Source organism: Scomber japonicus, chromosome 13 (assembly GCF_027409825.1).
Source record: "Scomber japonicus isolate fScoJap1 chromosome 13, fScoJap1.pri, whole genome shotgun sequence".
Lineage (NCBI taxonomy): Eukaryota > Metazoa > Chordata > Actinopteri > Scombriformes > Scombridae > Scomber > Scomber japonicus.
The window spans coordinates 9,150,969-9,175,239 of record NC_070590.1 but is presented as its reverse complement, the minus strand read 5'-3'; the positions used below and the strand labels follow the sequence as shown (position 1 = coordinate 9,175,239).

At 39.7% G+C, this 24,271-nt stretch overlaps 7 protein-coding genes across 9 annotated transcripts in view; 3 read left to right on the top strand and 4 right to left on the bottom strand.

Annotated features, from left to right (window-relative positions):
• Positions 1–1,377: 1,377 nt before the first annotated feature.
• Positions 1,378–24,271, bottom strand: part of LOC128371393 (histone H1-like) — a 36,515-nt gene continuing 13,621 nt past the window's right edge. Inside the window, exon 2 of one of the 2 annotated variants that reach the window (XM_053331708.1) lies at positions 1,378–1,449. In XM_053331708.1, the coding sequence (XP_053187683.1) occupies positions 1,387–1,449 (63 nt within the window). In that variant the 3' untranslated portion in view covers positions 1,378–1,386. Of the gene's footprint in view, positions 2,008–24,271 lie in introns of those variants that run through there. The other variant, XM_053331707.1, reaches the window with a different exon arrangement.
• On the bottom strand, positions 3,824–4,198 carry LOC128371403 (histone H2B 1/2). The gene has a single exon (XM_053331720.1). It carries the CDS (start codon positions 4,196–4,198, stop codon positions 3,824–3,826), a length of 375 nt encoding a protein of 124 aa, XP_053187695.1.
• On the top strand, positions 8,545–9,170 carry LOC128371408 (histone H1-like). Its single transcript, XM_053331725.1, has one exon. It carries the CDS (start codon positions 8,550–8,552, stop codon positions 9,168–9,170), a length of 621 nt encoding a protein of 206 aa, XP_053187700.1. The 5' UTR covers positions 8,545–8,549.
• On the bottom strand, positions 11,671–12,069 carry LOC128371404 (histone H2B 3-like). Its single transcript, XM_053331721.1, has one exon. It carries the CDS (start codon positions 12,054–12,056, stop codon positions 11,688–11,690), a length of 369 nt encoding a protein of 122 aa, XP_053187696.1. The 5' UTR covers positions 12,057–12,069; the 3' UTR covers positions 11,671–11,687.
• Positions 15,468–15,873, top strand: LOC128371399 (late histone H2A.L3-like). Its single transcript, XM_053331716.1, has one exon. The coding sequence runs from the start codon at positions 15,468–15,470 to the stop codon at positions 15,849–15,851; it is 384 nt and encodes a 127-aa protein (XP_053187691.1). The 3' UTR covers positions 15,852–15,873.
• On the bottom strand, positions 16,511–17,010 carry LOC128371396 (histone H3). Its single transcript, XM_053331714.1, has one exon. It carries the CDS (start codon positions 16,936–16,938, stop codon positions 16,528–16,530), a length of 411 nt encoding a protein of 136 aa, XP_053187689.1. The 5' UTR covers positions 16,939–17,010; the 3' UTR covers positions 16,511–16,527.
• Positions 21,488–22,086, top strand: LOC128371395 (histone H1-like). 2 transcript variants are annotated; one of them, XM_053331712.1, is made up of 2 exons: positions 21,493–21,996; positions 22,039–22,086. In XM_053331712.1, exons 1-2 carry the CDS (start codon positions 21,493–21,495, stop codon positions 22,084–22,086), a joined length of 552 nt encoding a protein of 183 aa, XP_053187687.1. The 2 variants fall into 2 exon arrangements, with proteins under 2 accessions (XP_053187688.1, XP_053187687.1); XM_053331713.1 differs by having other exon boundaries at positions 21,488–22,086.

Genomic DNA, 24,271 nt, shown 5'->3' with positions numbered 1-24,271 from the left:
GGTGCAGTTCGTCAAATTGTCCAGGTTGGGGGTGTGTGTGGTTTACTGGGAGCAGTGCTGATCGTACAGTTTAACAGCTGCAGGGAGCAAGAACCTGTGATATCCCTCCTTCACACACTTGGGTGAAAGTCTGTAACTGAAGGATCTCTCCAGTGCGGTCAGAGTGTCTCTCATGGGGTGGGAGTCGTTACTCATCAGTAATCATTCTCCTTTCTCTCACCACCTCCACTAGGTCGAGGTTGAGGTCGAAATAATGTCCTATAGGTAAAATAATTTTTACCGTTTTTTTTTCCCGTCCACAATGTAAAGGTGCTAAATTGAGGATTTAATGTTAATATAATATTATTTTGACCAGATTTGTTGAGTGTAAAGCATTTACATTCACTGAGCCTCCCCTGAAATTGTTTGGAGGCCCTTTGGGGACACCTGCCTCCCACTTTGAAAACATCTGCTAGCTCACAAAGAGCCCATCACCATTCTTGGCTTTCCTCACATTATGCAACACTTCACTCATCACTTCCTCTTTCTGCTCCTCATCTTTATATTTGATCAACAAGCCACGAAACAATGACACCAGACTAACTTTTATAATTTCTTTGAACTTCAAAATGTTAACTAATTCTCAACAACCATCTTCACACTACCCTACCTTTTTCTCTTCCATCCAAACTACTATTTACATAACTATGTATAATGACTTATTTATTTTTCTGTACTTTCATTTACATCCATATCATTCACGCCCACCCTCATCATCACAATTCCCTGACATCCTTAATCCCGTCAGATTTGTTTATGCAAAATACACTGACGTCCACTTCCCAAAACCATGTGCCAGTTTGCAGTTATCCAGGTTATAATGCAAAACATAAAATATTTATTATGAGTATAGGGTGTATGAATGTAAACGGGGGCAAAATGAAGAACAAGGTGATAGAATAATGTTAAAAATGTGTTGTAAAGAAAGTTTTCACATAGTATAATATTTTGATTTAAATGTTTCCTCAGTTATTTCAAACACATTTCATGGTTGGTGGCTCTTAAAAGAGCCTTTGTGTTTTCAGAGCAGCAGACAGTTTAAGCTCTCTCTCCACGGATGCGGCGGGCCAGCTGGATGTCTTTGGTAAAAAGGTACTGAGAAAGAAAAGGGCTGCCTCTGACTAACATGACAGATAATATGTATGTAATAATCTGCATGCCTGTGTTTAATACATAATTTCACTTTACTGACTAAAATAGTCAAACTTCAAACTATTTGAGTCAGTAATATGGAGACACTATATTAATGGTTAAAACATAATTATTGGGATCATGCTCTTAAGGTGAGATGTGGGTGGCTCTTAAAAGAGCCTTTGTTCAGGTTGAGGGGTTCAGACTGATGACAGCTCACTTCTTCTTGGGTGCTGCCTTCTTGGCTTTGGGCTTGGCCACCTTCTTTGCGGGAGCCTTCTTGGCTGCGGGAGCCTTCTTGACCACTTTCTTGGGACTTTTGGCGGCCTTCTTGGGGCTCTTGGCGGCCTTCTTGGGGCTCTTGGCTGCTTTCTTGGCCGCTGCGGGCTTCTTCACCTTCTTTGGGGATTTCTTGGCGGCTGCTGCCTTCTTGGCTGCTGTCTTGGGCTTCTTAGCCGCTGCGGGTTTCTTGGCGGCGGGCTTCTTAGCTTTAGGAGCAGCTTTCTTCACGGCCGTCTTCTTGGGCTTAGTCTCCACCTTCTTGCTCATCTTGAAAGAGCCGGAGGCTCCGGTTCCCTTGGTCTGGACCAGAGTCCCCTTGGTCACCAGGCTCTTGACGGCGGTCTTGACGCGGGCCTTGTTCTTGTCCACATCGTAACCTCCGGCAGCCAAAGCCTTCTTCAGAGCGGCCAGAGACACGCCGCTTCGCTCCTTGGAGGCAGACACGGTTTTAACGATCAGCTCGCTGACGCTGGGGCCGGTCTTCTTGGGCTTTGCTGCCTTCTTCTTGGCGGCTTTCGCCGGGGCGGCTGCGGGAGCTGGAGCCACTTCTGCCATTGTTTTCTCAGAGTTTGGATCCTATGTAAATCACACAGAGTCTGAATAGACTAGTGGAGAGTCTGAGGCAGGAGGCTGCACTTAAACACACCATGAGAACCGTGGAGACTCAGTCCCGCTGCTGGCTCCGGAGAGCAGGGTGAATGTCTGACACTTGTGTTTTCTAGTAGTAAGAAAAGAGGAAAAAATAAGTGTGGGACAAGTCCCGAAGGCTGACAGGGAAGACAGCAGATAGCGGACATGTTTGTCTTCATATTGAAGTCACGTAGAGCTCTGATGCTCTCTGCATTTTGTTCGTGGAGCAAACAAACATCACCTGTTCACCGCCGCGGACAGCACTGCGCAGCGACTTTTCTCTCTCATTTCTCTCCTAAAATGCTGTAAAATACATCCGAGCTCCACCAAACGTAGTTTTCCAGCTGGCTTACATGTTTGTTCACAGAGCCAACGCAAAAACAACCATCTGTTGATGATCATTTTATAATAAAATGAAGCTTTTCTGGTAGCAGCAAACACACTGATCAGGCTGACGATTCTTAGTCAGCCTTAATGTCGGAGCTGCTCTTTGGCTGTGAACATTTCTTCTGTTATCCTGAGGATTATTTTTAATATAAATAAACGACTTTTTAGACTTATTTACATTTGTAATATTAATGAACACGACAAATAAATGGCAGCACATGTGTCCAGTCAGTATGTTATTAGCTAACAAATACAATGTCCACTGATGCTCCATAAATGCATCATTGGTAAACTTAATTTAATGATTACTTATTAAAAGTATCAGTTACAATATGTATTAATTTATGTCTGTGTGTGTTCTGTTGTTGACCCTATCAAATTCAATACTAGTGTTTTACACACTATGTATAAACTATAATAACACTGACAGTTGTCATAAACATTTTCATTTTAATTTACTGTGTGAAAGGTAGGTTTCTGTTCCCCTGAGTTATGATTATTACATCATGAGGTATTTTATATAACATAACTAAAAGTCTTTTTTAAAGATTTTGTTCCAAAATCTTGTATTATCTCATTTTACAGTCAATGAAAGGACAATTGGACTCTAGTGTCTTTATGCATGTTCTTATTTCATACATATCTCAATGGAAACATTATGCCCAAGTGGGAAATTATATTTACAATATTTAATGCCCACACCCCCAAAATATTTACTCCTCATCCAAATAAACACATCTAGAAAGTTCCTGTTAACTAAGGTGTCCAGTAATTTTATGATTTCCATGAACATGACTCTGGAGCAGCAGAGCGATTTACAATCGAAAATCACATGTATAACCCAGAATCACAGGTTCCTGGTGGGTTTATATTCTGCTCCTTACACTGAAGTTAGGTACTTCAGTCTAGTTTGGTGTGAGCACGATGGTTAAAAGTGTAAATCATTTTAAGTGTACTCATTCTGAAATCATAATTGCCATTATCTTGTCCCCATTGCCTTAAATGTTGTAGTCATCCTTTATATTGCTTAGTCATATCAGCAACATCTTAACATACATAAAATGTAACAGTGGCATACTACCCATATTAAGCATTAAGGTTAAATTATGCGACTTCACAGAAAAAGGGTCGACCAGATTAAATTTTGGCACAGCCAGTTCTCCTGTAATTAAAGCGTTTTAAAAAAAAAAGTGGACAGTAAATTAATTGTTTTGAACATTAATTTAAATAGATTTAAAGACAACGATGAAGGCAGGCAGTTGTATCATGTGATTTTTCAGGAGTGATTGCTCTCAAGTGAAACTGTGGGTGGTCCTGAAAAGGACCTTTGGGTTATTGGGTACAGACAACAGGTTTACTTGGAGCTGGTGTACTTGGTGACAGCCTTGGTGCCCTCAGACACAGCGTGCTTGGCCAGCTCACCGGGCAGGAGCAGACGGACGGCGGTCTGGATCTCCCTGGAGGTGATGGTGGAGCGTTTGTTGTAGTGAGCCAGACGGGAAGCCTCACCGGCGATGCGCTCAAAGATGTCTCCAACAAAGGAGTTCATGATGCCCATGGCCTTGGAGGAGATACCGGTATCAGGGTGGACCTGCTTCAGCACCTTGTACACGTAGATGGCATAGCTCTCCTTCCTTGTCTTTCTCCTCTTCTTGCCGCCTTTCCCGGCGGTCTTGGTGACGGCTTTCTTGGAGCCCTTCTTGGGCGCTGACTTTGCTGGTTCAGGCATTTCGAGCAACTGATATGTTAATGGGAGCAACTTTGCTTATATAGAGTCTATGCAAATGCACTGTGCGGTCCCCCTCCCGTGATTGGCTGAGCTGGCAATGACGTTAAAGAGTTGTCAAGGCTGATAAACCCATGTTTCCATGGAAACACTGTTTTGGTCAACAGGAACATCAAAGATAAATAGTAATTCAAGCGGCTCTCTCACAGAAGAACAATGTATGAGGCAATAAAGAAACTTACGCATATTTTAAGTGAGACATTATAGTTTATAAAAGTATTTGAATGTTTTCACTGTAAAGACAAAGGTTGTTAAAGATTATAATGAACCATTTAATCTATCTGATTTCACTCGTAGACAAACACTTTCATCACGTGATAACAATCAAAGGCTGCTCAGACTGATCCAAAGATCACCATGATGAATATATGATACACACATTTTATAACTATAATAGATATAGTTACAATAACTACTATTATAACTATTATCTATTTGTTGCACTACATTTATTCATATTCACACACAGTATTGAAGCGTGAACCAAACAGGCTCCATTCTGGTCCCCGTCATTCCTTCATAACTACTATAAACAACACTAAAACATTTTAAATAAAAAATAGACTTGACAGATCAGAATCACTAATGTTTGACTAAAATATTGAAGTCTAGAAATCAGAAAAAGGTAGTTTAACTCAGTGAACTCAGCCATCAAAGCTTTTAAACTGAGCTCTGATTACAGCTTTCAACACAAATGGTTTGCAAACTGTTCAAATAGACAAAAGGATCAGTTGGTCCTGTATGCTGCTCAGTTAACGTCTTTGCTAGACAGTTTCAATATATTTTCGACACAAGCACTGTGCATATAATGTGGAACTTTGGAAACCTGGTGTCATTAATGTGGATAAAACAACGGAACTGGTACTCTCCACAAAACTGGATTTGATCATTAAGTCAATTTTGCTCATTTGTAAGTCTGTTGAATCTGTGGATAACTTTAAGTATCTTGGTACAGTTCTGGACTCTCAAATGACCTCTGTAAAAACTAAAAATATTCTTTAAAAATGTTTACAATGACTCTATCTTCTGAAATAGATCTGCAGCTCCTATGTCAGCCAGAAGATATTAGAAATTGTGTACAAATAGTCTTGTAAGGAGTGTTCTAACCTCTCATCTCCCAGCCTGGTACGGTCATCTAACTCTTTTAAGATTGTAGTCTTGACCAGTAAAATAATTGGTTCACCTCAAATCTCTTTAAACCAGGTTTTCACTGAGAGGAGGAGAAACAAAGCCAGGTGCATTGTCGCTTAAATTTCATTTTCTCATTTTCTCTCTGGCCAATTTGAGGTTTTGAGCTCTGGGAGGCGCTACATACTTCCTTTGGCAACCATAATTATAATTCTTTATCAGCAGATGGTACGGGTGATGACATAGATGAGTGGATGTTATCTGGAAACAATTAAACAAACGGTCTACATTAATCACCATGGCAACATTCATAAACAATTTAACTGGAGGCTATCTTATAAATCATAAACATTCAAAAAACATAAAAACAGAATTCAATACACATTACAATGCCTCTCTAAACAATATATTAGCATGTTACTATGAAAAATAAGTTTGTTGTTGTTGTTTCCTTCCTGTCTGGTTAATATGTTGCACTGTATGAAGCCCTCAACAAACTTAAGTTCCGCCCTCAGTCTTTCTAACAAGGAGAGATACTGTTTCTTTTCAATACATGACTAATGATATATTAGCAGGATAAGATGGGTGAAGATACTCCCAGTAATACATTTTTCTATGTACTAATTGTTTGAATGTGATTTTATTGTGTACAGTATCATTTTTTGTCAACATTTCTATGTTTAAAGACAGGAATCACTAAAATATTGTAGATTAGTCTTTTTTTATCTGAATGCTAGTTGTAGCTTATTGTTAAAAGACAATAAGCTTTCATATGTAATTTCTAGTTCAGGTGAAGATAATTACCTGAACACACACTTAATACAGACCGTCCTCCAACATTAAGCCGGCATGTTATTAAATAACCTATTGTTGATAATGGATCAATTGAAACATATGATCCAATACTGTTCATTTTATATTTTTTTATGATTTATTTGTAAGTTTTAAAATAAAAATCTGAATGAATGTGAGTGCAAAGCTTTCAAGTTGCCATTGCACACATGAGCAGTGAAGTCCTCCAGCAGAACTATGGACTTGCTGGACTGTGCCTCCTCCAGAGCTCCTCCCAAAGACTTCATAGAGGCCAGATACTCCAAACTGCTGTTTGGCACATACACCCAACTATATCTAGTTGGGCTTGTTTCTACAAGACTGTGGTATTTAACTTCACTAATAAAGATAGCATGAACCCCAAGCCATAATTGGCAACACTGCACATCATAATCATTTATTGCAATCATAGCATTTATTAATTCATTTTCCATACCACTTATTCTACAGAGGGTTACAGAGGGCTGTAGGCAATCCTAGCTGTCAATGGACGAGCAATTAACGGCAAATTAGTTCCTAAAACTTCATTAAATACATGTACAAAATTGTTACCTTTCTACTTATAAAAAAATAATATACAGTGCATCCAGGAAAAGTATTCACATCCCTTCACTTTACCCACATTTTGTTATGTTACAGCCTTATTCCAAAATGTATTACATTTTTTCTCATCTACAGACAATACCCCATAATGACAAAGCCAAAAGGTTTTTTAGACATTTTTGCAAATGTATTAAAAATAAAGAACTGAAATATTGCATGCTCTATTGCATGTATTAATATTCACACCCTTTACTCAGTACTTTGTTGTTCTCTTTGTTTTCTTTGAAGGTTTTGTTTTTCTTCTGTCAATATGGGGTTGGTGTGATTTACCAAAAAGCTCTAATTTAGTTTCATCTGTCCAAAGCACATTTTTTCAAAAGGACTGTGGCTTGTCAACATGCATTTTAGGATTTTAGGTGTCTCTCTCTTAGAAGTGGGGTGTTCTACCATGGATATCATTTTCATTCATACAGTGAAACAATTGTACCTTGAATTTGAAGACTAGCTTGGATCTGTAGTTTTCCTTGCTTTTTTCTTGACCATTCAAGCCCTCTTTCTGTTCAACTTCAACTTCTGTTCAATTTTCCTCTTGCGACTACATCCAGAGATGTTGGCTACAGCTCTAGGGGCCTTTAAACGTCTTAATAATATTGTCAAAGGTGGTCACAGTAACATCAATGTCTTTACAGATAGTCTTGTAAGCTTTACATTGACCATGCTTGACTATTAGCTTTTTTCTAATGTCTAACAACTTTTTAGTTTTCTTTCTGTTTTTCATGTTTAGTGTGGTAAAAAAATAGCAGAGTGAGTAATTGCAATGACTTTTAAAATGACTCAGCTTTTGGCAACATATGTTCTTTTGTATAGTGTCCCTGAGAAAGCTTTTTATCCCGCACTATTTTTCTAATCAGAAGATTTTCTATGGATGTCAATGCTAGATCATTATTTAAGATTGTCTTTAAAAAAGGCTTTCTGAGACTTTAGAAAGAAATTGTAACCTGAACATCAGTGAAAGTTATTTTCTTCAGAGTAAAAATGTAGCTACCTTCTACCTCACTCCAACAGACAGCTGTGATGAATGCATTTCTTAATTAGTATATTAACAATAACTAATAAACATTAAACGACAGTATGATACAAATATAATCCCAGTTGCATAAAACAGTGTTGTTGTTTATTTATATTAAAAATAATCCTCAGGATAACAGAAGAAATGTTCACAGCCAAAGAGCAGCTCCGACATTAAGGCTGACTAAGAATCGTCAGCCCGATCAGTGTGTTTGCTGCTACCAGAAAAGCTTCATTTTATTATAAAATGATCATCAACATATGGTTGTTTTTACTTTGACTCTGTGAACAAACATGTAAGCCAGCTAGAAAACTACGTTTGGTGGAGCTCGGATGTATTTTACAGCATTTTAGGAGAGAAATGAGAGAGAAAAGTCGCTGCGCAGTGCTGTCCGCGGCGGTGAACAGGTGATGTTTGTTTGCGCCACAGACAAAATACAGAGAGCATCAGAGCTCTACGTGACTTCAATATGAAGACAAACATGTCCGCTATCTGCTGTCTTCCCTGTCAGCCTTCAGTACTTGTCCCACACTTATTTTTTCCTCTTTTCTTACTACTAGAAAACACAAGTGTCAGACATTCACCCTGCTCTCCGGAGCCAGCAGCGGGACTGAGTCTCCACGGTTCTCATGGTGTGTTTAAGTGCAGCCTCCTGCCTCAGACTCTCCATTAGTCTATTCAGACTCTGTGTGATTTACATAGGATCCAAACTCTGAGAAAACAATGGCAGAAGTGGCTCCAGCTCCCGCAGCCGCCCCGGCGAAAGCCGCCAAGAAGAAGGCAGCAAAGCCCAAGAAGACCGGCCCCAGCGTCAGCGAGCTGATCGTTAAAACCGTGTCCGCCTCCAAGGAGCGAAGCGGCGTGTCTCTGGCCGCTCTGAAGAAAGCTTTGGCTGCCGGAGGTTACGATGTGGACAAGAACAAGGCCCGCGTCAAGACCGCCGTCAAGAGCCTGGTGACCAAGGGGACTCTGGTCCAGACCAAGGGAACCGGAGCCTCCGGCTCTTTCAAGATGAGCAAGAAGGTGGAGACTAAGCCCAAGAAGACGGCCGTGAAGAAAGCTGCTCCTAAAGCTAAGAAGCCCGCCGCCAAGAAACCCGCAGCGGCTAAGAAGCCCAAGACAGCAGCCAAGAAGGCAGCAGCCGCCAAGAAATCCCCAAAGAAGGTGAAGAAGCCCGCAGCGGCCAAGAAAGCAGCCAAGAGCCCCAAGAAGGCCGCCAAGAGCCCCAAGAAGGCCGCCAAAAGTCCCAAGAAAGTGGTCAAGAAGGCTCCCGCAGCCAAGAAGGCTCCCGCAAAGAAGGTGGCCAAGCCCAAAGCCAAGAAGGCAGCACCCAAGAAGAAGTGAGCTGTCAACAGTCTGAACCCCTCAACCTGAACAAAGGCTCTTTTAAGAGCCACCCACCTCTCACCTTAAGAGCATTATCCCAATAATTATGTTTTAACCATTAATATAGTGTCTCCATATTACTGACTCAAATAGTTTGAAGTTTGACTATTTTAGTCAGTAAAGTGAAATTATGTATTAAACACAGGCATGCAGATTATTACATACATATTATCTGACATGTTAGTCAGATGCAGCCCTTTTCTTTCTCAGTACCTTTTTATAGGTGGTATGTAAACATGGTAAGTGACTGCAGTTATTTGTGCTGTCAGCTCAGTCATATTCTGTTATCTCAGTATACTCAGATCATATTTTACATTTACATAATAAATTAATACTAAGGTGTCAGTATGATCTGCAGTAAGTAGCACAAATACAGAATATATGTAAATGCAATACAATGACAGCCATTTTACTATAACATGATTAATATTTAATAATGAACATCTCAACTATAGTTGATTTGGAAAGAAATCAGAAAGATTTCCCTTTGATGTGTTTTACAGCCCCTCAGAATGTTGAACCTTATTGATTCTTGTGACTACTTTTCTATCTACTCACTGTTTACTACATCTGCAATTTTAATCATTTTACCTTTTAATTAGTTTTTATCAGAATACTTTTCAGATCCTTTTGAGGGCTGAATAACTATTAGTAATTAAAATTAATGATAAGTATAATAAATAATGATGTCTGAATTCCATACATGATAATGTACAGAATAACCACAACAGGGAAATTCACATGTGACAGCAGTAAACATAAGCAAAAAACAGAACAAACAGAAACCCTTAAACATATACAATAGACAAACAAACAGTCAAAACTGGTGCTAACTGAGACAAACAAGCCTACTAAATGTACTGAAAATAAACAGTTTGTTAAATATGAAATATATATGGTGATGAGTGGTGTAATTGAGAATATAAACTATAACATGTTCAGGTTGTGCTGGTGTTGTACAGTCTGACAGCGTTTGGAATGAAAGACCTGCGAGTCTCTCCTTCTTACACCGTGGGTATAACAGTTTGAAGCTGAAGTAGCTACTCGGGGACCCCACAGTGTCATATGGGGGTGAGAGGTGTTGCCCATGTTGGATGTCAGCTTTACTAACATCCTCCTCTCACCCACCTCCTCTAGGGAGTACAGCGGACAGTCCAGAACAGAGCTCACTCTCCTGACCAGTTAGTTGAGTCTCTTCCTGTCCCTGTCCGTGCTGCCCCCTCTCCAGCAGATCACAGTGTAAAAGATGGCCGAAGATCCCGCACTATTTTTCTAATCAGAAGATTTTCTATGGATGTCAATGCTAGATCATTTTTTAAGATTGTCTTTAAAAAGGCTTTTTGAGACTTTAGAAAGAAATTCTAATCTAATTTCTTAATTAGTATATTAACAATAACTAATAAACATTAAACGACAGTATGATACAAATATAATCCCAGTTGCAGAATACAGTGTTGTTGTTTATTTATATTAAAAATAATCCTCAGGATAACAGAAGAAATGTTCACAGCCAAAGAGCAGCTCCGACATTAAGGCTGACTAAGAATCGTCAGCCCGATCAGTGTGTTTGCTGCTACCAGAAAAGCTTCATTTTATTATAAAATGATCAGCAACATATGGTTGTTTTTACGTTGGCTCTGTGAACAAACATGTAAGCTGTGGTGGAATTTAAGATGTATGCTCTTATTTTGAAGGTCTATCTTGGTTAGGAACAGGATGTTACTTGGAGCGTTAGCTTGACTTCGGACTGAACATAAGATGTGAGTGTTTGAGAGCTGTTCAATAAAAGAAGATAAAAAGTCTCGTCTGTTAAGATTTATATGTATGTTTATCTGTATTTTGAAAGTATGTACATGTAGTATATGCAAATCTCCTATTCTATACACCTTGCAATAGAGGAGATTGTGGAATTTTAAAAATAAAAAAGACAAACCCTGGCTAACTTTCATACAGTTAGCTTTTATACTGGCTGATATATTGAATCAAAAACAGGATATTCTCGTTGGGTGCCTCAAGTGTTAAATCACTGCTTTCCAATTACAGCCACATAGATAAATAATGTTGATGACTATTTCAGCCTAAAGCTCAAACAATTGATGCAGAAATTGTTGCAAATTCACTTCTTCGTACCAATCAGTGGATTTTTGTGATGTCAGGATCATCATTGCATTCAAACTTCATAGTCTGGCAGCAACACTTTATGGCCAACAGTGCATCTGGTTTGATGCCTCCTGAGAGCTTTTACACGTTCCTGTGTTTTAGAGCATGATGAAACAGTACATTTTAATACAATAAAATTAGATTGCCATTATTGAAATTCACATCTCAAGTATAAAATGTAGAGACTCACTGTATTTGGGTTAAACACTTATTTCTGCCTCGACTCAACGCTAATTTACAAGGAATAAAGCTCTTTGGTGAAGTTGTGGGTGGTCCTGAAAAGGACCTTTGAGTTGTTGGTTACAGACAACAGGTTTACTTGGAGCTGGTGTACTTGGTGACAGCCTTGGTGCCCTCAGACACAGCGTGCTTGGCCAGCTCACCGGGCAGGAGCAGACGGACGGCGGTCTGGATCTCCCTGGAGGTGATGGTGGAGCGCTTGTTGTAGTGAGCAAGACGGGAAGCCTCACCGGCGATGCGCTCAAAGATGTCTCCAACAAAGGAGTTCATGATGCCCATGGCCTTGGAGGAGATACCGGTATCAGGGTGGACCTGCTTCAGTACCTTGTACACGTAGATGGCGTAGCTCTCCTTCCTTGTCTTTCTCTTCTTCTTGCCGGTCTTGGTGGCTTTAGACACGGCCTTCTTGGAGCCCTTCTTGGGTGCTTTGACTGGATCAGGCATTTTCGCTGGTTTGATTTCCACAAACGAATACTTGCACTAAACCCAACCAGTTATTATATATCCATCTGATGTAAATGTTACTGCGCTGTTACTCGCACAGGATTGGTTGACATCTTGAGCATGCGCAATATAATACACCGTCCCCCACTTCAAGGAGAGACCTGACCGCCTTTTTACTTACAGTGCCCCTCAGAGTCTTCACTATAATATAGTGTTTTGTAATATTGTATTTAGATGTACGTTTGTTATCAAAAATGTATGTGTCTGTTTTGATATGAATTACACCATTTCAATTTTCCATGAAACCTTTTGCCTACTAATAATAATACTACTATTAACATGAAAGGACTAAGAAAGCCAGTAGAAGTTTCCTGTGAGCCTATGAGCAAGACACTCTACAAATATAAATCTGTTCACCTTTATTAAGTATTGTGCAGACGTCTACAGCTGTTAAACGTGTGTAGATGTCACTTCATGATGCTTCAGAGAAGATACTTCAATTCTGAAAAAACATGTAATTGATTCTTCTCCCCCTACATCCCTCCAACTACTATTAATTGAATAGTCAACTAGTGCTTACTTTGTTTTCAACTTGCAACAAAAAGTATCAGAGTCCAAAAAGAAATACAAAAATGTTGCAGAACTTTTTAGTAATCAGATGTATTTTTGACAGGGTTTTTTCCCCACATTGTCAAAACTTGATACCGACTTAATTATGCAAAATAAGTATTTAATATATACGTTCACACCTACACCTTATGTAAACCGCGATAACACAGCTCTTAGAAGTAGGTGGTTAGTCTTTAATGTGACTGCAGCGTACCGTGGGATGTGGAATCACATCATCTCGCAATATACAACGGTTTTATTTGTACCATCTGATCTACTTAAGTAGGTTAATTAATGGATTGAACTGTGTTTGCAAGGCATGTGTTAAATGGTCACTCACTAGTCGACCTCTTTACCTCTGTTATCTCTTCAGTGTGTTGAATATTTAATAGCGAGTTATTTCAACGAGTACTATTAATACACAACAGGACAACTCTCAGAGGAAGTGGGTGGCTCTTAAAAGAGCCTTTGGGTTTCAGTATCAGTGGATCAGGTTTAACCTCCGAAGCCGTACAGAGTGCGGCCTTGTCTCTTCAGAGCATAAACCACATCCATAGCGGTCACGGTCTTCCTCTTGGCGTGCTCGGTGTAAGTGACGGCATCACGGATCACGTTCTCCAGGAACACCTTCAACACACCGCGGGTCTCCTCGTAAATCAGACCGGAGATACGCTTCACACCACCACGGCGAGCCAGACGGCGGATGGCGGGTTTGGTGATTCCCTGGATGTTATCACGGAGAACTTTACGGTGACGCTTGGCGCCTCCTTTACCGAGTCCCTTACCTCCCTTTCCTCTGCCGCTCATTTTGACTGCTCTTTACTCGAACGAGAGAAAAGTCGATTATGAGACTGTTCCTCTGAGCTTCTGTATTTAGAGCGTGTCTGCGGACGTAAAAGAGGACATGTGGCGCGACCATTGCTGGGCGCATGTCACCCCCCTCGTATTTCCTGTCTTTCTACTGTCAAATAAAGGCGTCTATGCCAGAAAAAATCTTAAACAAACAAACAAACAAAAAAAAAGATTAATCATAGGATTGGACGAAAGGAAAGCATTTGATCTTAATTAACGAGAATATATGTGGGAAATTTTAACATATGTGCCTCCTTGTGCCTCACATTTCATTTGAGTTCCTTAGGGACAAAAATGTCCTTTTAAAAGGACTGCCATAATATTATAAATGAATATTTCTACTTTGAATTAATATATTTTTAACCAACATCAGTCTTAATAATAAAAAAACAAATATTAATTTGTTTTCAGGATTTTAACCAGTTTGTTTACATAATGCAACTTTTTTGTGGTGGTTGTGTGTGTGTGTGTGTGTGAGAGAGATTTAGACCTAATGCTGTGAATGCAGACCTGTAAGACTATCTATTTGTATCTGCACATACACACATTTATGTATACACACACTCACACACGCACATTCATTTTTTTAACTGAATATGATTAAAAACGATGATAGGTTGAGTGACATCAGAACCAGCATTGGGAGCCGGGTTGTGTTAGCATATGCTGATGATGAAAGTGTTGTAATTAAAAAACAAAATTAAGTCAATATATTAAACAAACATCTTCAGCTGTATGAGGAAGCAAAGTTTAACCATAATTAAACCCTTGGTCAATGTCCAACATAGAAATTATATCAATATTTTAGGTAACAAAAACTGTGCCAGTGAGGAAAGAGAGAGATTTCACAGGTTAACTTTTGGTTGAAAACCGACTCTCAGCTGTAGTATTTATATTGTTCTTGCTGGACATGAAAAGAAGCTAAATATGACGCTCCTCTCATATCAGACTATATAATATTGCTTGTTATACAAGTGATTATAGACAACTATAATTGCAAACATGTAATGATGGTTAAGTGAGGCATACAATTTAAAATTAGCACTTACCCAGTCGTTAATTATGGTTGCTAAAACAGAGCTGTTTTTCTGAGCTGAGTGTATTTTAATTGTAATATAGGTTTACTGTAATGTGTAACTGCTTGTTAGGAAAGGATAACAAAAGTAAATTCAATGATGAAGAAATAGCAGCAGAAATGAGGGATCAGGCTATTCATTACCTCACTGAAACATTTAAAGATTTATTTACGACTCAACACATCTGTTTAAAAAAAAAAAACTTGTTCAGCTTCCAGTTTCAAAACTACAGGATGGTGACTCAAAATGACACATTTGGAGCTTCAAAATGGGACTTCACAAACCAATGGATGACATCACAGTGGCTACCTCCATTACTTTTATACAGTCTTGAAAAAGAATAAATAAATAAAGACAAATATTTATTGCTCAGAGCTTACACTGACAATATTATCATAATTATAAAATATAGCCAGAGATGGATGTTTTAACTAATCCATGAATTTTATATAAAAATGCATCTTTAAAAACATAAATAAATCACTTTAGATCTGAGCAGAAAGTGACATAAAATACATTAATATTCAAGTCAAACAAGAAATCGAAATTTTTGTTCTCAACATTTGTAACATTTGATGTAGTGATGTGGATATTCAGGGGGTGATAATACATGTTGTGTAGTCTAGTTTTTATTTTACCGTATTTAAAAGTAGGTTGGAAGTATCAAAATTAAATGTTGCGTTTTATTATGAAATCTCTCACAAAGCGGAAGCCTTGTAGTAAAAAAAGAGAAAAAAGACACGAGCTCTTCTCTGATTGGGGGATCGTAGTTACCGCTCACTCTGACCAATGAGCGAGCACTGGCTGCCGTATAAACACGGTTCAATACAGTTCAAGATTTTATTCTATCTTGACTCCGAGATAAACAAAAAACATGTCTGGACGTGGTAAAGGCGCTGGTAAGGCAAGAGCAAAGGCAAAGACCCGCTCCTCCAGAGCTGGGCTCCAGTTCCCTGTTGGTCGTGTCCACAGGCATCTGAGGAAGGGCAACTATGCCCAGCGTGTCGGTGCCGGTGCCCCCGTCTATCTGGCGGCTGTGCTGGAGTACCTGACCGCTGAGATCCTGGAGCTGGCTGGAAACGCTGCCAGAGACAACAAGAAGACCAGGATCATCCCCCGTCACTTGCAGCTGGCTGTCCGCAACGACGAGGAGCTCAACAAGCTGTTGGGTGGAGTGACCATCGCTCAGGGTGGTGTGCTGCCCAACATCCAGGCTGTGCTGCTGCCCAAGAAGACCGAGAAACCCGCCAAGAAGTAAATTTCAGGCCTCGGTCCTCAACAACACAACGGCTCTTTTAAGAGCCACCCACTTCTCTATAAAGACCTCACATCCTCATTTTTAAACAATTATGTGTACCATGTCAACATAATGAACCGTATGTGGTTCATTTTGCAGCAAGTGATTAAAACGATAATTATAACAATTATCAAATGTCATTTTACAAAACTGCTAATATTCTTTTGCCGATATATTAGACCCACATCACCGAAGTGTTTAAAAGCTAACATCGAGTCTAACTTGCTCCTGTGCACATAATCTCGATGTAATAGTTTTTCTATTCCATGAAGCAGTTTCAAATAGGATTCCCTGTTTTAATAGAGCGTCTTCTTACATCCTTGCTGTTTAACGCAAATTTAACTGGTCGATGTTCTGATAAGTGGCATTGCTTTTTATTAACGAGCTCACATGCTCTTGTTTCTATTAGCCTTACATTATTGCTCATGATTTATTACTGGCGGGACGCTAATTTGACAGCTAATCTTGTTGGTAATTAAACAGGACTTGCAATAGTCTGTTTCAGGTGTTTGAACTTGTATATGATGCAACTGATACCTCAAACTAGTATTAGTTACAGATAGGGACATATTGCTTTTTACTAAAAGTTGGTGGCTCTTAAAAGAGCCTTTGTTGTGTTTTCAGAGCAGCAGACAGTTTAAGCTCTCTCTCCACGGATGCGGCGGGCCAGCTGGATGTCTTTGGGCATGATGGTGACCCTCTTGGCGTGGATGGCGCACAGGTTGGTGTCCTCGAACAGGCCGACCAGGTAAGCCTCGCTGGCCTCCTGCAGAGCCATGACAGCGGAGCTCTGGAAGCGCAGGTCGGTCTTGAAGTCCTGAGCGATCTCTCTGACCAGGCGCTGGAAGGGCAGCTTGCGGATCAGCAGCTCGGTGGATTTCTGATAACGACGAATCTCTCTGAGAGCCACGGTACCGGGCCTGTAACGATGGGGCTTTTTCACTCCACCGGTGGCCGGGGCACTCTTACGGGCAGCCTTGGTGGCCAGCTGCTTCCTGGGGGCTTTGCCTCCGGTAGACTTACGAGCGGTCTGCTTGGTTCTTGCCATTTTTCTCTATCTTCTGTTACAACAGTAAAACAAAGGATACCGCTCTGCTTTGCGCTGCAGCTTTATAAAGGATCTGCCGACGTCACGGCGCCGCTCATTGGTCCAGACCAGGAGGAGCGCGCGCTGCAGCTCATCTTGCTATTGGATAAAACAAATTTAACAAACAAAACCCCGCCTCCTCCTCGGCTGACTGCCAGATGAGAGAAGACAAGCAAGACAAAGTTATATTCACGATTTATCATTCTTTCGGAATTAATCTTTCCAATAATTTCTTCTTAAATGTAACTGTATGTTTACACAATTTCCCCACTTTTCTACTTCAGTCCAAGGCCCTTTTTTATTCTATCCTCCCATAGCATCCTACTTCAGCACTTTGCATACTTACTTCCTGGAATATGTAACCATCTCACAATTGTCTTCTGTGATTTATTTATTTATTTATTTATTTTTTGCATTTGTATGTCATATAAGCTACTGGTCCTTAATTTCCGTTGGGATGAATGAAGCTGTCTGTCTGTCTGTCTGTCTTCATAAAACAGTACTATACCAAAAAATATAAAGCTATACAAAGAATAACAGAAAGATAAATGTTTAAAAAACGAGAAGAAAAAAAAGAAAAAGTAAACAAGATAAAAAAATAAAAATAAGAACACAATACAATCAAACATTAATGTGAATACAAATGGTTGGATGGTAGCTGAGTGAGTCTCTCTCACATTATCGGCAGATATATTACATTATTGGCTGCTTCATGGCTCATACCTCATTTTGTATTCTAATCCCTCTCATACTGGTTTGGGAAATTGCACACATAAATGCTATTGGCAGACTTCACAAGCAGACATGTTTGTTCAAGTTATCAACTGGAATCAAGTGGATTGGGGACGTACCCTCAGTCACACATGCAATATGGGATACAAACCTAAAACCCTGTGGAAGGGGAAAAGAGGTAACATGTGTCGAATGGTTTGAAGAACTGGGCAATTTCAGATACTGCTTCTGAGCGGTATGATATTATCTGTTATTAATATCCCCAGAGCAGCCATCTGTCAGGCGTATGCAATAATCATTGTGTATTTTTGTGCGGCAGTAGCTTTTACTTGTGTAGACCAAACCCTTGTGTACCATTCTGTTATGAAAAATAATTTCACTTGGTGGCTCAATCAATGCAGAGAGGAAGGCATTCTGCTCATTCTCTGTGACTTGTTTGACTCTCCCATCATCTAAAACTATTGTGTCCTGGTAGCAAATATATTTCAGTTGTATTTCTTGAATGTTGACTGGTTTTGTAAGGGGATGATTCTCTGCAATGGGATTGGCTGTATATGTCTCTTTTTTGTCAGGTTTTATTTGTCAACTAGGTCTTTTGTCAAAGTATGGGTCATTTGGGCTTGAGTGGACTTTTTCAAGATGATTACAGAAGAGTGTGGCTTTTTCTTTGTTGTCACTGATGATTATTCCGGAGGATTTGATTGGTGGTGTGTTATTGTTTTTTGGATCTCCATTTAGGCTCTTTATTTTTTGCCAGAAGGTCTGGGGATTTGTATCCTGGTTGAGTTTTCTGTAGCATGTGTTCCGAGTTTTCTTGCTTGTATTTTAATAATGCTTTGGAGTCTGTTTATTTCTGTTTTTGTTTGGGGGGACCTGAATCTCTTCGCAGCTTCCTCTTATGTTTTGTGAATTGGAGAGTGTCTGTATCGGTGTTTTAGCAGGATTTTGGCATATTGTTTCCTCTCTGGCTCGGTGAGAAGTTGCCTAAACAGCGTTACTTGTTGGTCCAGACCTTGGGGGGTGTTTATCAGGATAGTTTTCTTTCTATATTTGATCTGTATATTTCCCACTCTGCTGTTTTGTAATACTTCTTCCTTGGGGTTGCTTGTAGATGAAAGGAGAATGTGGTGAGAACAGGTAGGTGGTAGCTGGATTTGTGGTGGAGAACTTATGGAGTTTTGAAGCCAGATCAGGGGAGCATGGGATCAAGTCCAGAATGTCTGTGCTGCCTGTTTGGGTGGATATATAGGTGGGTTTGTTTGTGTTGATGATGCGTGTTGGACAACAAGTTGTCCTGTTGTGTTAAGCTACATATTTGAACATTAACTTGAATATGCTTAAAATTTGTCCTCAAAGCCTTCTATCAAAACATATCTAACTTGCTTTAAAGTAAAGACAGTGTTTGTGAATAAAATCCATGACACATGTCATGTTACAGAATATCATAAAGACCACAACAAGAAGGTTAATTCAAATATAACTAGATATGGTTAACACTGAGTTTAAAGAGCCTCATAGCTCAGTGTAAAGCTTTCATGGATCAGTTCACTGAATTAATTAAAAGGTCATTTTTTTCTGATTATATAATATTTTAGGTAAACATCAGTGATTCAGATTTATTGTGTGTATTAGTTCATAATAAACCTTTCATCTATTTATTCTTAATCTTAAGTACTCTCTGTAGTAGTTATTAAGAGATGACTAGGAGCAGAGTGGAGTCTGTTTGGTTCACACTTCAGTATGGTGTTCGAATGAGTGCAGATAAACAAATATATGTAATATAATGTGTATATATTATATCACATTCATCATGGTGATCTCTGGATCAGCCGTTAATGTTTAACATGTGATGAAAGTGTTGTTATATTTGTGTTTGTGATCAGACAGATTAACTGTTTCATTGCAAACACCCACAAATTCACCTGAGGGTATTATTCCTTGATTTTCTGCCTGACTGTTTATGTAATGTTCCCTCTATGTGTTTTACTTTGAAAGTCTTAACTTAGATAAACTCCAAACTCCTTTTCAAGAGCCAGGAAGTGAGTGTGCTTGCTCCTTTATTGACTTTGTACACAGCAGATAAGTCCGGATGACAGCACTGAATTGGAGTGAAACCAGAAAAGAAAGATACAAAAAATGACTTGATGGACTGCTATATTAATAACAGGTAAGTATTAACTGCTCAATGTTATCATTGTAACCTACTAAGTATACAACAGGTAAGTATAACGACCAACATCAATGTAGATCAGGAAATCAGGTCATTAACATATAAGTATATGATGGTACAGTTGTCTTACAGGCTAAAACACATTATGCTGCTACTTTCATACAAACTTGTCAGTAAACTATTCAAGGTATTCTCTTGTATTTTAATGAGCAATATTAAACATTGAGTGACTATATCCAGAGATCGCTACAACTTACAGGAAACAGCTACTGTACCAGTGCATCGCACATGCCTGTTTATTTCTGCCAGTTATATATAATATAATATATAATATGTGCAACATGAACATCAGATAGTCCTGTAACTATTTACCTTTTTAATGGTTAATATGGATTGGTAACACATGCCACTGTCACATGTTATTATAGTATGGTTTATGTATGTACAGTATGTAACTTCAGTATAAGGAGTTAGCAGAACATAAACGTGATTTTGGATTATAAACAGCTCAGCTGCTCAAAAATCTTCAACACATCATCTGTTACAGTCACCCACTGCCTTTGAAGAACAAGCCATCCAAAATATAGCAACAGCAAAGTATAACTGACATATAATGAAAGCTATATTAGTGAAATGTGTACATAAAAGAACAGTTCACACTTATTACACAATGGTGTGTTTCACATTTCTCAACAGAAATGTTGATCACTATGTAAATAGTGTAGTAGAGTCATGTTCATAAAAACAATGTTCAAAGATAATTAAAGGACACCTCAGTTCACAGGAACTTTCTAAATGTGTTTCTTTGGATGAGAAGTAAAGCAGTGTTTGAGAGTAAGTTAATTTTGTAATTCCTCACCAACGCACTACATATAGTGTTATATTTACATTATGCATTAATGGAGCAAGACAGACCATATTACTGTTTATTACAAATAAAAAATATGAATAACACACAAGTAACACTGACTGTAGATAACATTGTTGTTGATTATGGATATTAAAAATAATCCTCATAACAGAAGAAATGTCATCACCTCATCAACATCCACCTTCGACATGAAGTCTGACTAAACCGAATAGTCAGCCTGATCAGTGTGTTTGCTGCTACCAGAAAAGCTTCATTTTATTATGAAATGATCATCAACAGATGGTTGTTTTTACGTTGGCTCTGTGAACAAACATGTAAGCCAGCTGGAAAACTACGTTTGGTGGAGCTCGGATGTATTTTACAGCATTTTAGGAGAGAAATGCGAGCGAAAAGTCGCTGCACAGTGCTGTCCGAGGCGGTGAACAGGTGATGTTTGTTTGCTCCACAAACAAAATGCAGAGAGCATCAGAGCTCTACGTGACTTCATTATGAAGACAAACATGTCCGCTATCTCCTGTCTTGCCTGTCAGCCTTCGGGACTTGTCCCACACTTATTTTTTCCTCTTTTCTTACTACTAGAAAACACAAGTGTCAGACATTCACCCTGCTCTCCGAAGCCAGCAGCGGGACTGAGTCTCCACGGTTCTCATGGTGTGTTTAAGTGCAGCCTCCTGCCTCAGACTCTCCATTAGTCTATTCAGACTCTGTGTGATTTACATAGGATCCAAACTCTGAGAAAACAATGGCAGAAGTGGCTCCAGCTCCCGCAGCCGCCCCGGCGAAAGCCGCCAAGAAGAAGGCAGCAAAGCCCAAGAAGACCGGCCCCAGCGTCAGCGAGCTGATCGTTAAAACCGTGTCCGCCTCCAAGGAGCGAAGCGGCGTGTCTCTGGCCGCTCTGAAGAAGGCTTTGGCTGCCGGAGGTTACGATGTGGACAAGAACAAGGCCCGCGTCAAGACCGCCGTTAAGAGCCTGGTGACCAAGGGGACTCTGGTCCAGACCAAGGGAACCGGAGCCTCCGGCTCTTTCAAGATGAGCAAGAAGGTGGAGCCCAAGAAGACGGCCGTGAAGAAAGCTGCTCCTAAAGCTAAGAAGCCCGCCGCCAAGAAACCCGCAGCGGCTAAGAAGCCCAAGACAGCAGCCAAGAAGTCAGCAGCCGCCAAGAAATCCCCTAAGAAGGTGAAGAAGCCCGCAGCGGCCAAGAAAGCAGCCAAGAGCCCCAAGAAGGCCGCCAAGAGCCCCAAGAAAGTGGTCAAGAAGGCTCCCGCAGCCAAGAAGGCTCCCGCAAAGAAGGTGGCCAAGCCCAAAGCCAAGAAGGCAGCACCCAAGAAGAAGTGAGCTGTCATCAGTCTGAACCCCTCAACCTGATAAAAAGGCTCTTTTAAGAGCCACCCACATCTCACCTTAAGAGCATGATCCCAATAATTATGTTTTAACCATTAAATATATCTGTAAATTACCTACACAAATAGCTTGAATTTTGACTATTTTAGTCAGTAATGTGTATGTTAAATACAGTATACAGTATGTATAAGTATGTACTATAATACAGTATGATCTGCAGTAAATAGAACAAATACAGATTAGGTTTGTGCACAAAGCATAATTAATCTGCATTGTTTACATATTAAATGAAACATTTTTGGGGGTATAACAACAAATAGCCTGAATAATTAAGATCATTCTATAATATGCTGTTTAAAAAACCCCCACAAATGAAGATAAATAATATACATTTCATTTAGATTCAACATCCAATCAAATTATTAACTTTATTGATCTGTGTTTTTTTATTTGTTAAATATATATATTCCATAATATTTTCAAATAAGCTAAATGTATTGATCCCACAGTGGGGACAATCCATTGCTACAGCAGTTTTTTCAGTTTTTTAATTTTATTGTTATATATATATATATATATATATAAAATTAAAAATACTGAAAAAAAGGACCATTGTAGCAAAGCATTGTACAGTCTGGCTGCAGTTGGAATGAAGGACCTGCGGAAGCGCTCCTTCTTACAGGGTTAGTGTGCATTAATCCGTCGCCGAAGGAGCTGCTTAAGGCCCTCACAGTCATGATGGAGGACAGTTTGGCCAAAACCCTCCTCTCTCCCACCACCTCTATGTGATCCAGGGGGCAGCCACAGACTGAGCTGGCTCTTTTAATCAGTCTGTTGAGTCTGTTCTTGTCTCGCTCAGAACATCCCCCTACCCAACACACCACTGCATATGAGAACACAGATGCCACCACAGAGTCGAAGAAGGTTCTCAGCAGTCGCCTGCACACACCAAACGTTGCAAGCCTCCTCAGCAGGTGTATCATTATTTTCCCCAATTGGTTAATTCTCCCATCAATACTCTTATGAATATAATTAAAGTCAGATCAGTTAATAAAGAAAAATTAAGAAATATGTTTTACAAAACCACATTTACAATCTTTTAATTATTTAAAAGGCCAGTACTTACACATCCTTTTGACCTAGCTTCTTTATCATTTCATTACAGGTCACCTTTTACATGGTGCTAGCAGAACAAGGAAACAACAGATGTTTTAAAGCCAATTTTAACATCTACAGGAGTGTTTGCTGCTTCAAACAGTTCTTTGGGTGGGTTGCTGTAACATTACACAAGCACTGAGTGCTTTATTTTCTCCAGTTCCTATTGTGATAAATTCATCCTAAATAGAAGATTATTATTGTAATTGTGGGATATGTCTTACTTGTGATGAGTGAGTTTATTGTTTGTTTATTGTGTATTGTCTGTCACTGTAGACTGAGTCACTGCACCACTCTCATCCTCCTGGTGGGAAAACATTATCAGCGTTAACAAAACTACACCCCTCCTCTTGAAGACAAAACGGGCAGACAGGACAGTTAAATTGTCTGATAAAGCGCCTGTGTGTGGTTTCTCACCTCAGACAGGTGAGTGAACTTCCTTTCCAATACAATTGGTCATTTCCACAGGTTGTTGATGTTGTTTGAGACAGGTAGTGAACGGGCTGTTTCTGTGGAGTGGCTGTGGTGAAGCGGCAGCGGCAGCAGCAGCAGCAACGATTACATTGGTCTGTCTGAGACACAAAACTCTATGGCAATGCATTGTGGGTAAGCAGCCAGGCCAGGGAAGCACTTGAGGAGACAGCTGAAGTCAAAAAGAGGAGAAGTGAGACAATATCATCCATTTAATATCAATCAGTCAATCATTACGCCCAATCACCTAGCACACTTTATGTAATGGAGAACGGGGACGACAATTAGGCACTGTAAAAGTCCCAAGCAACACCATAACAGAGGGTGAAGATATGAATAACAGCTCACTAAGTCCCAAAGCTTATGACAAATACGTTTGGAGAGAGTAAGACATGTGGCAGCATGAATGACTCTCCATTGGAAATAATGCATGAGAAAATGTATACAGTGAAGTGTACACAGATCATGGTCTGGACTTTGACAGGTGCCTCCTCAATGTCAGTGGTAAGATGATTCACTAAAACTCAGAAAGCATTTTTAATGCAGTGTGAAG

Coding starts and splice junctions, on each gene's coding strand:
- LOC128371403 (XM_053331720.1), bottom strand. CDS start 4,198: ATGCCTGAACCAGCAAAGTCAGCGCCCAAGAAGGGCTCCAAGAAAGCC.
- LOC128371408 (XM_053331725.1), top strand. CDS start 8,550: ATGGCAGAAGTGGCTCCAGCTCCCGCAGCCGCCCCGGCGAAAGCCGCC.
- LOC128371404 (XM_053331721.1), bottom strand. CDS start 12,056: ATGCCTGATCCAGTCAAAGCACCCAAGAAGGGCTCCAAGAAGGCCGTG.
- LOC128371399 (XM_053331716.1), top strand. CDS start 15,468: ATGTCTGGACGTGGTAAAGGCGCTGGTAAGGCAAGAGCAAAGGCAAAG.
- LOC128371396 (XM_053331714.1), bottom strand. CDS start 16,938: ATGGCAAGAACCAAGCAGACCGCTCGTAAGTCTACCGGAGGCAAAGCC.
- LOC128371395 (XM_053331713.1), top strand. CDS start 21,493: ATGGCAGAAGTGGCTCCAGCTCCCGCAGCCGCCCCGGCGAAAGCCGCC.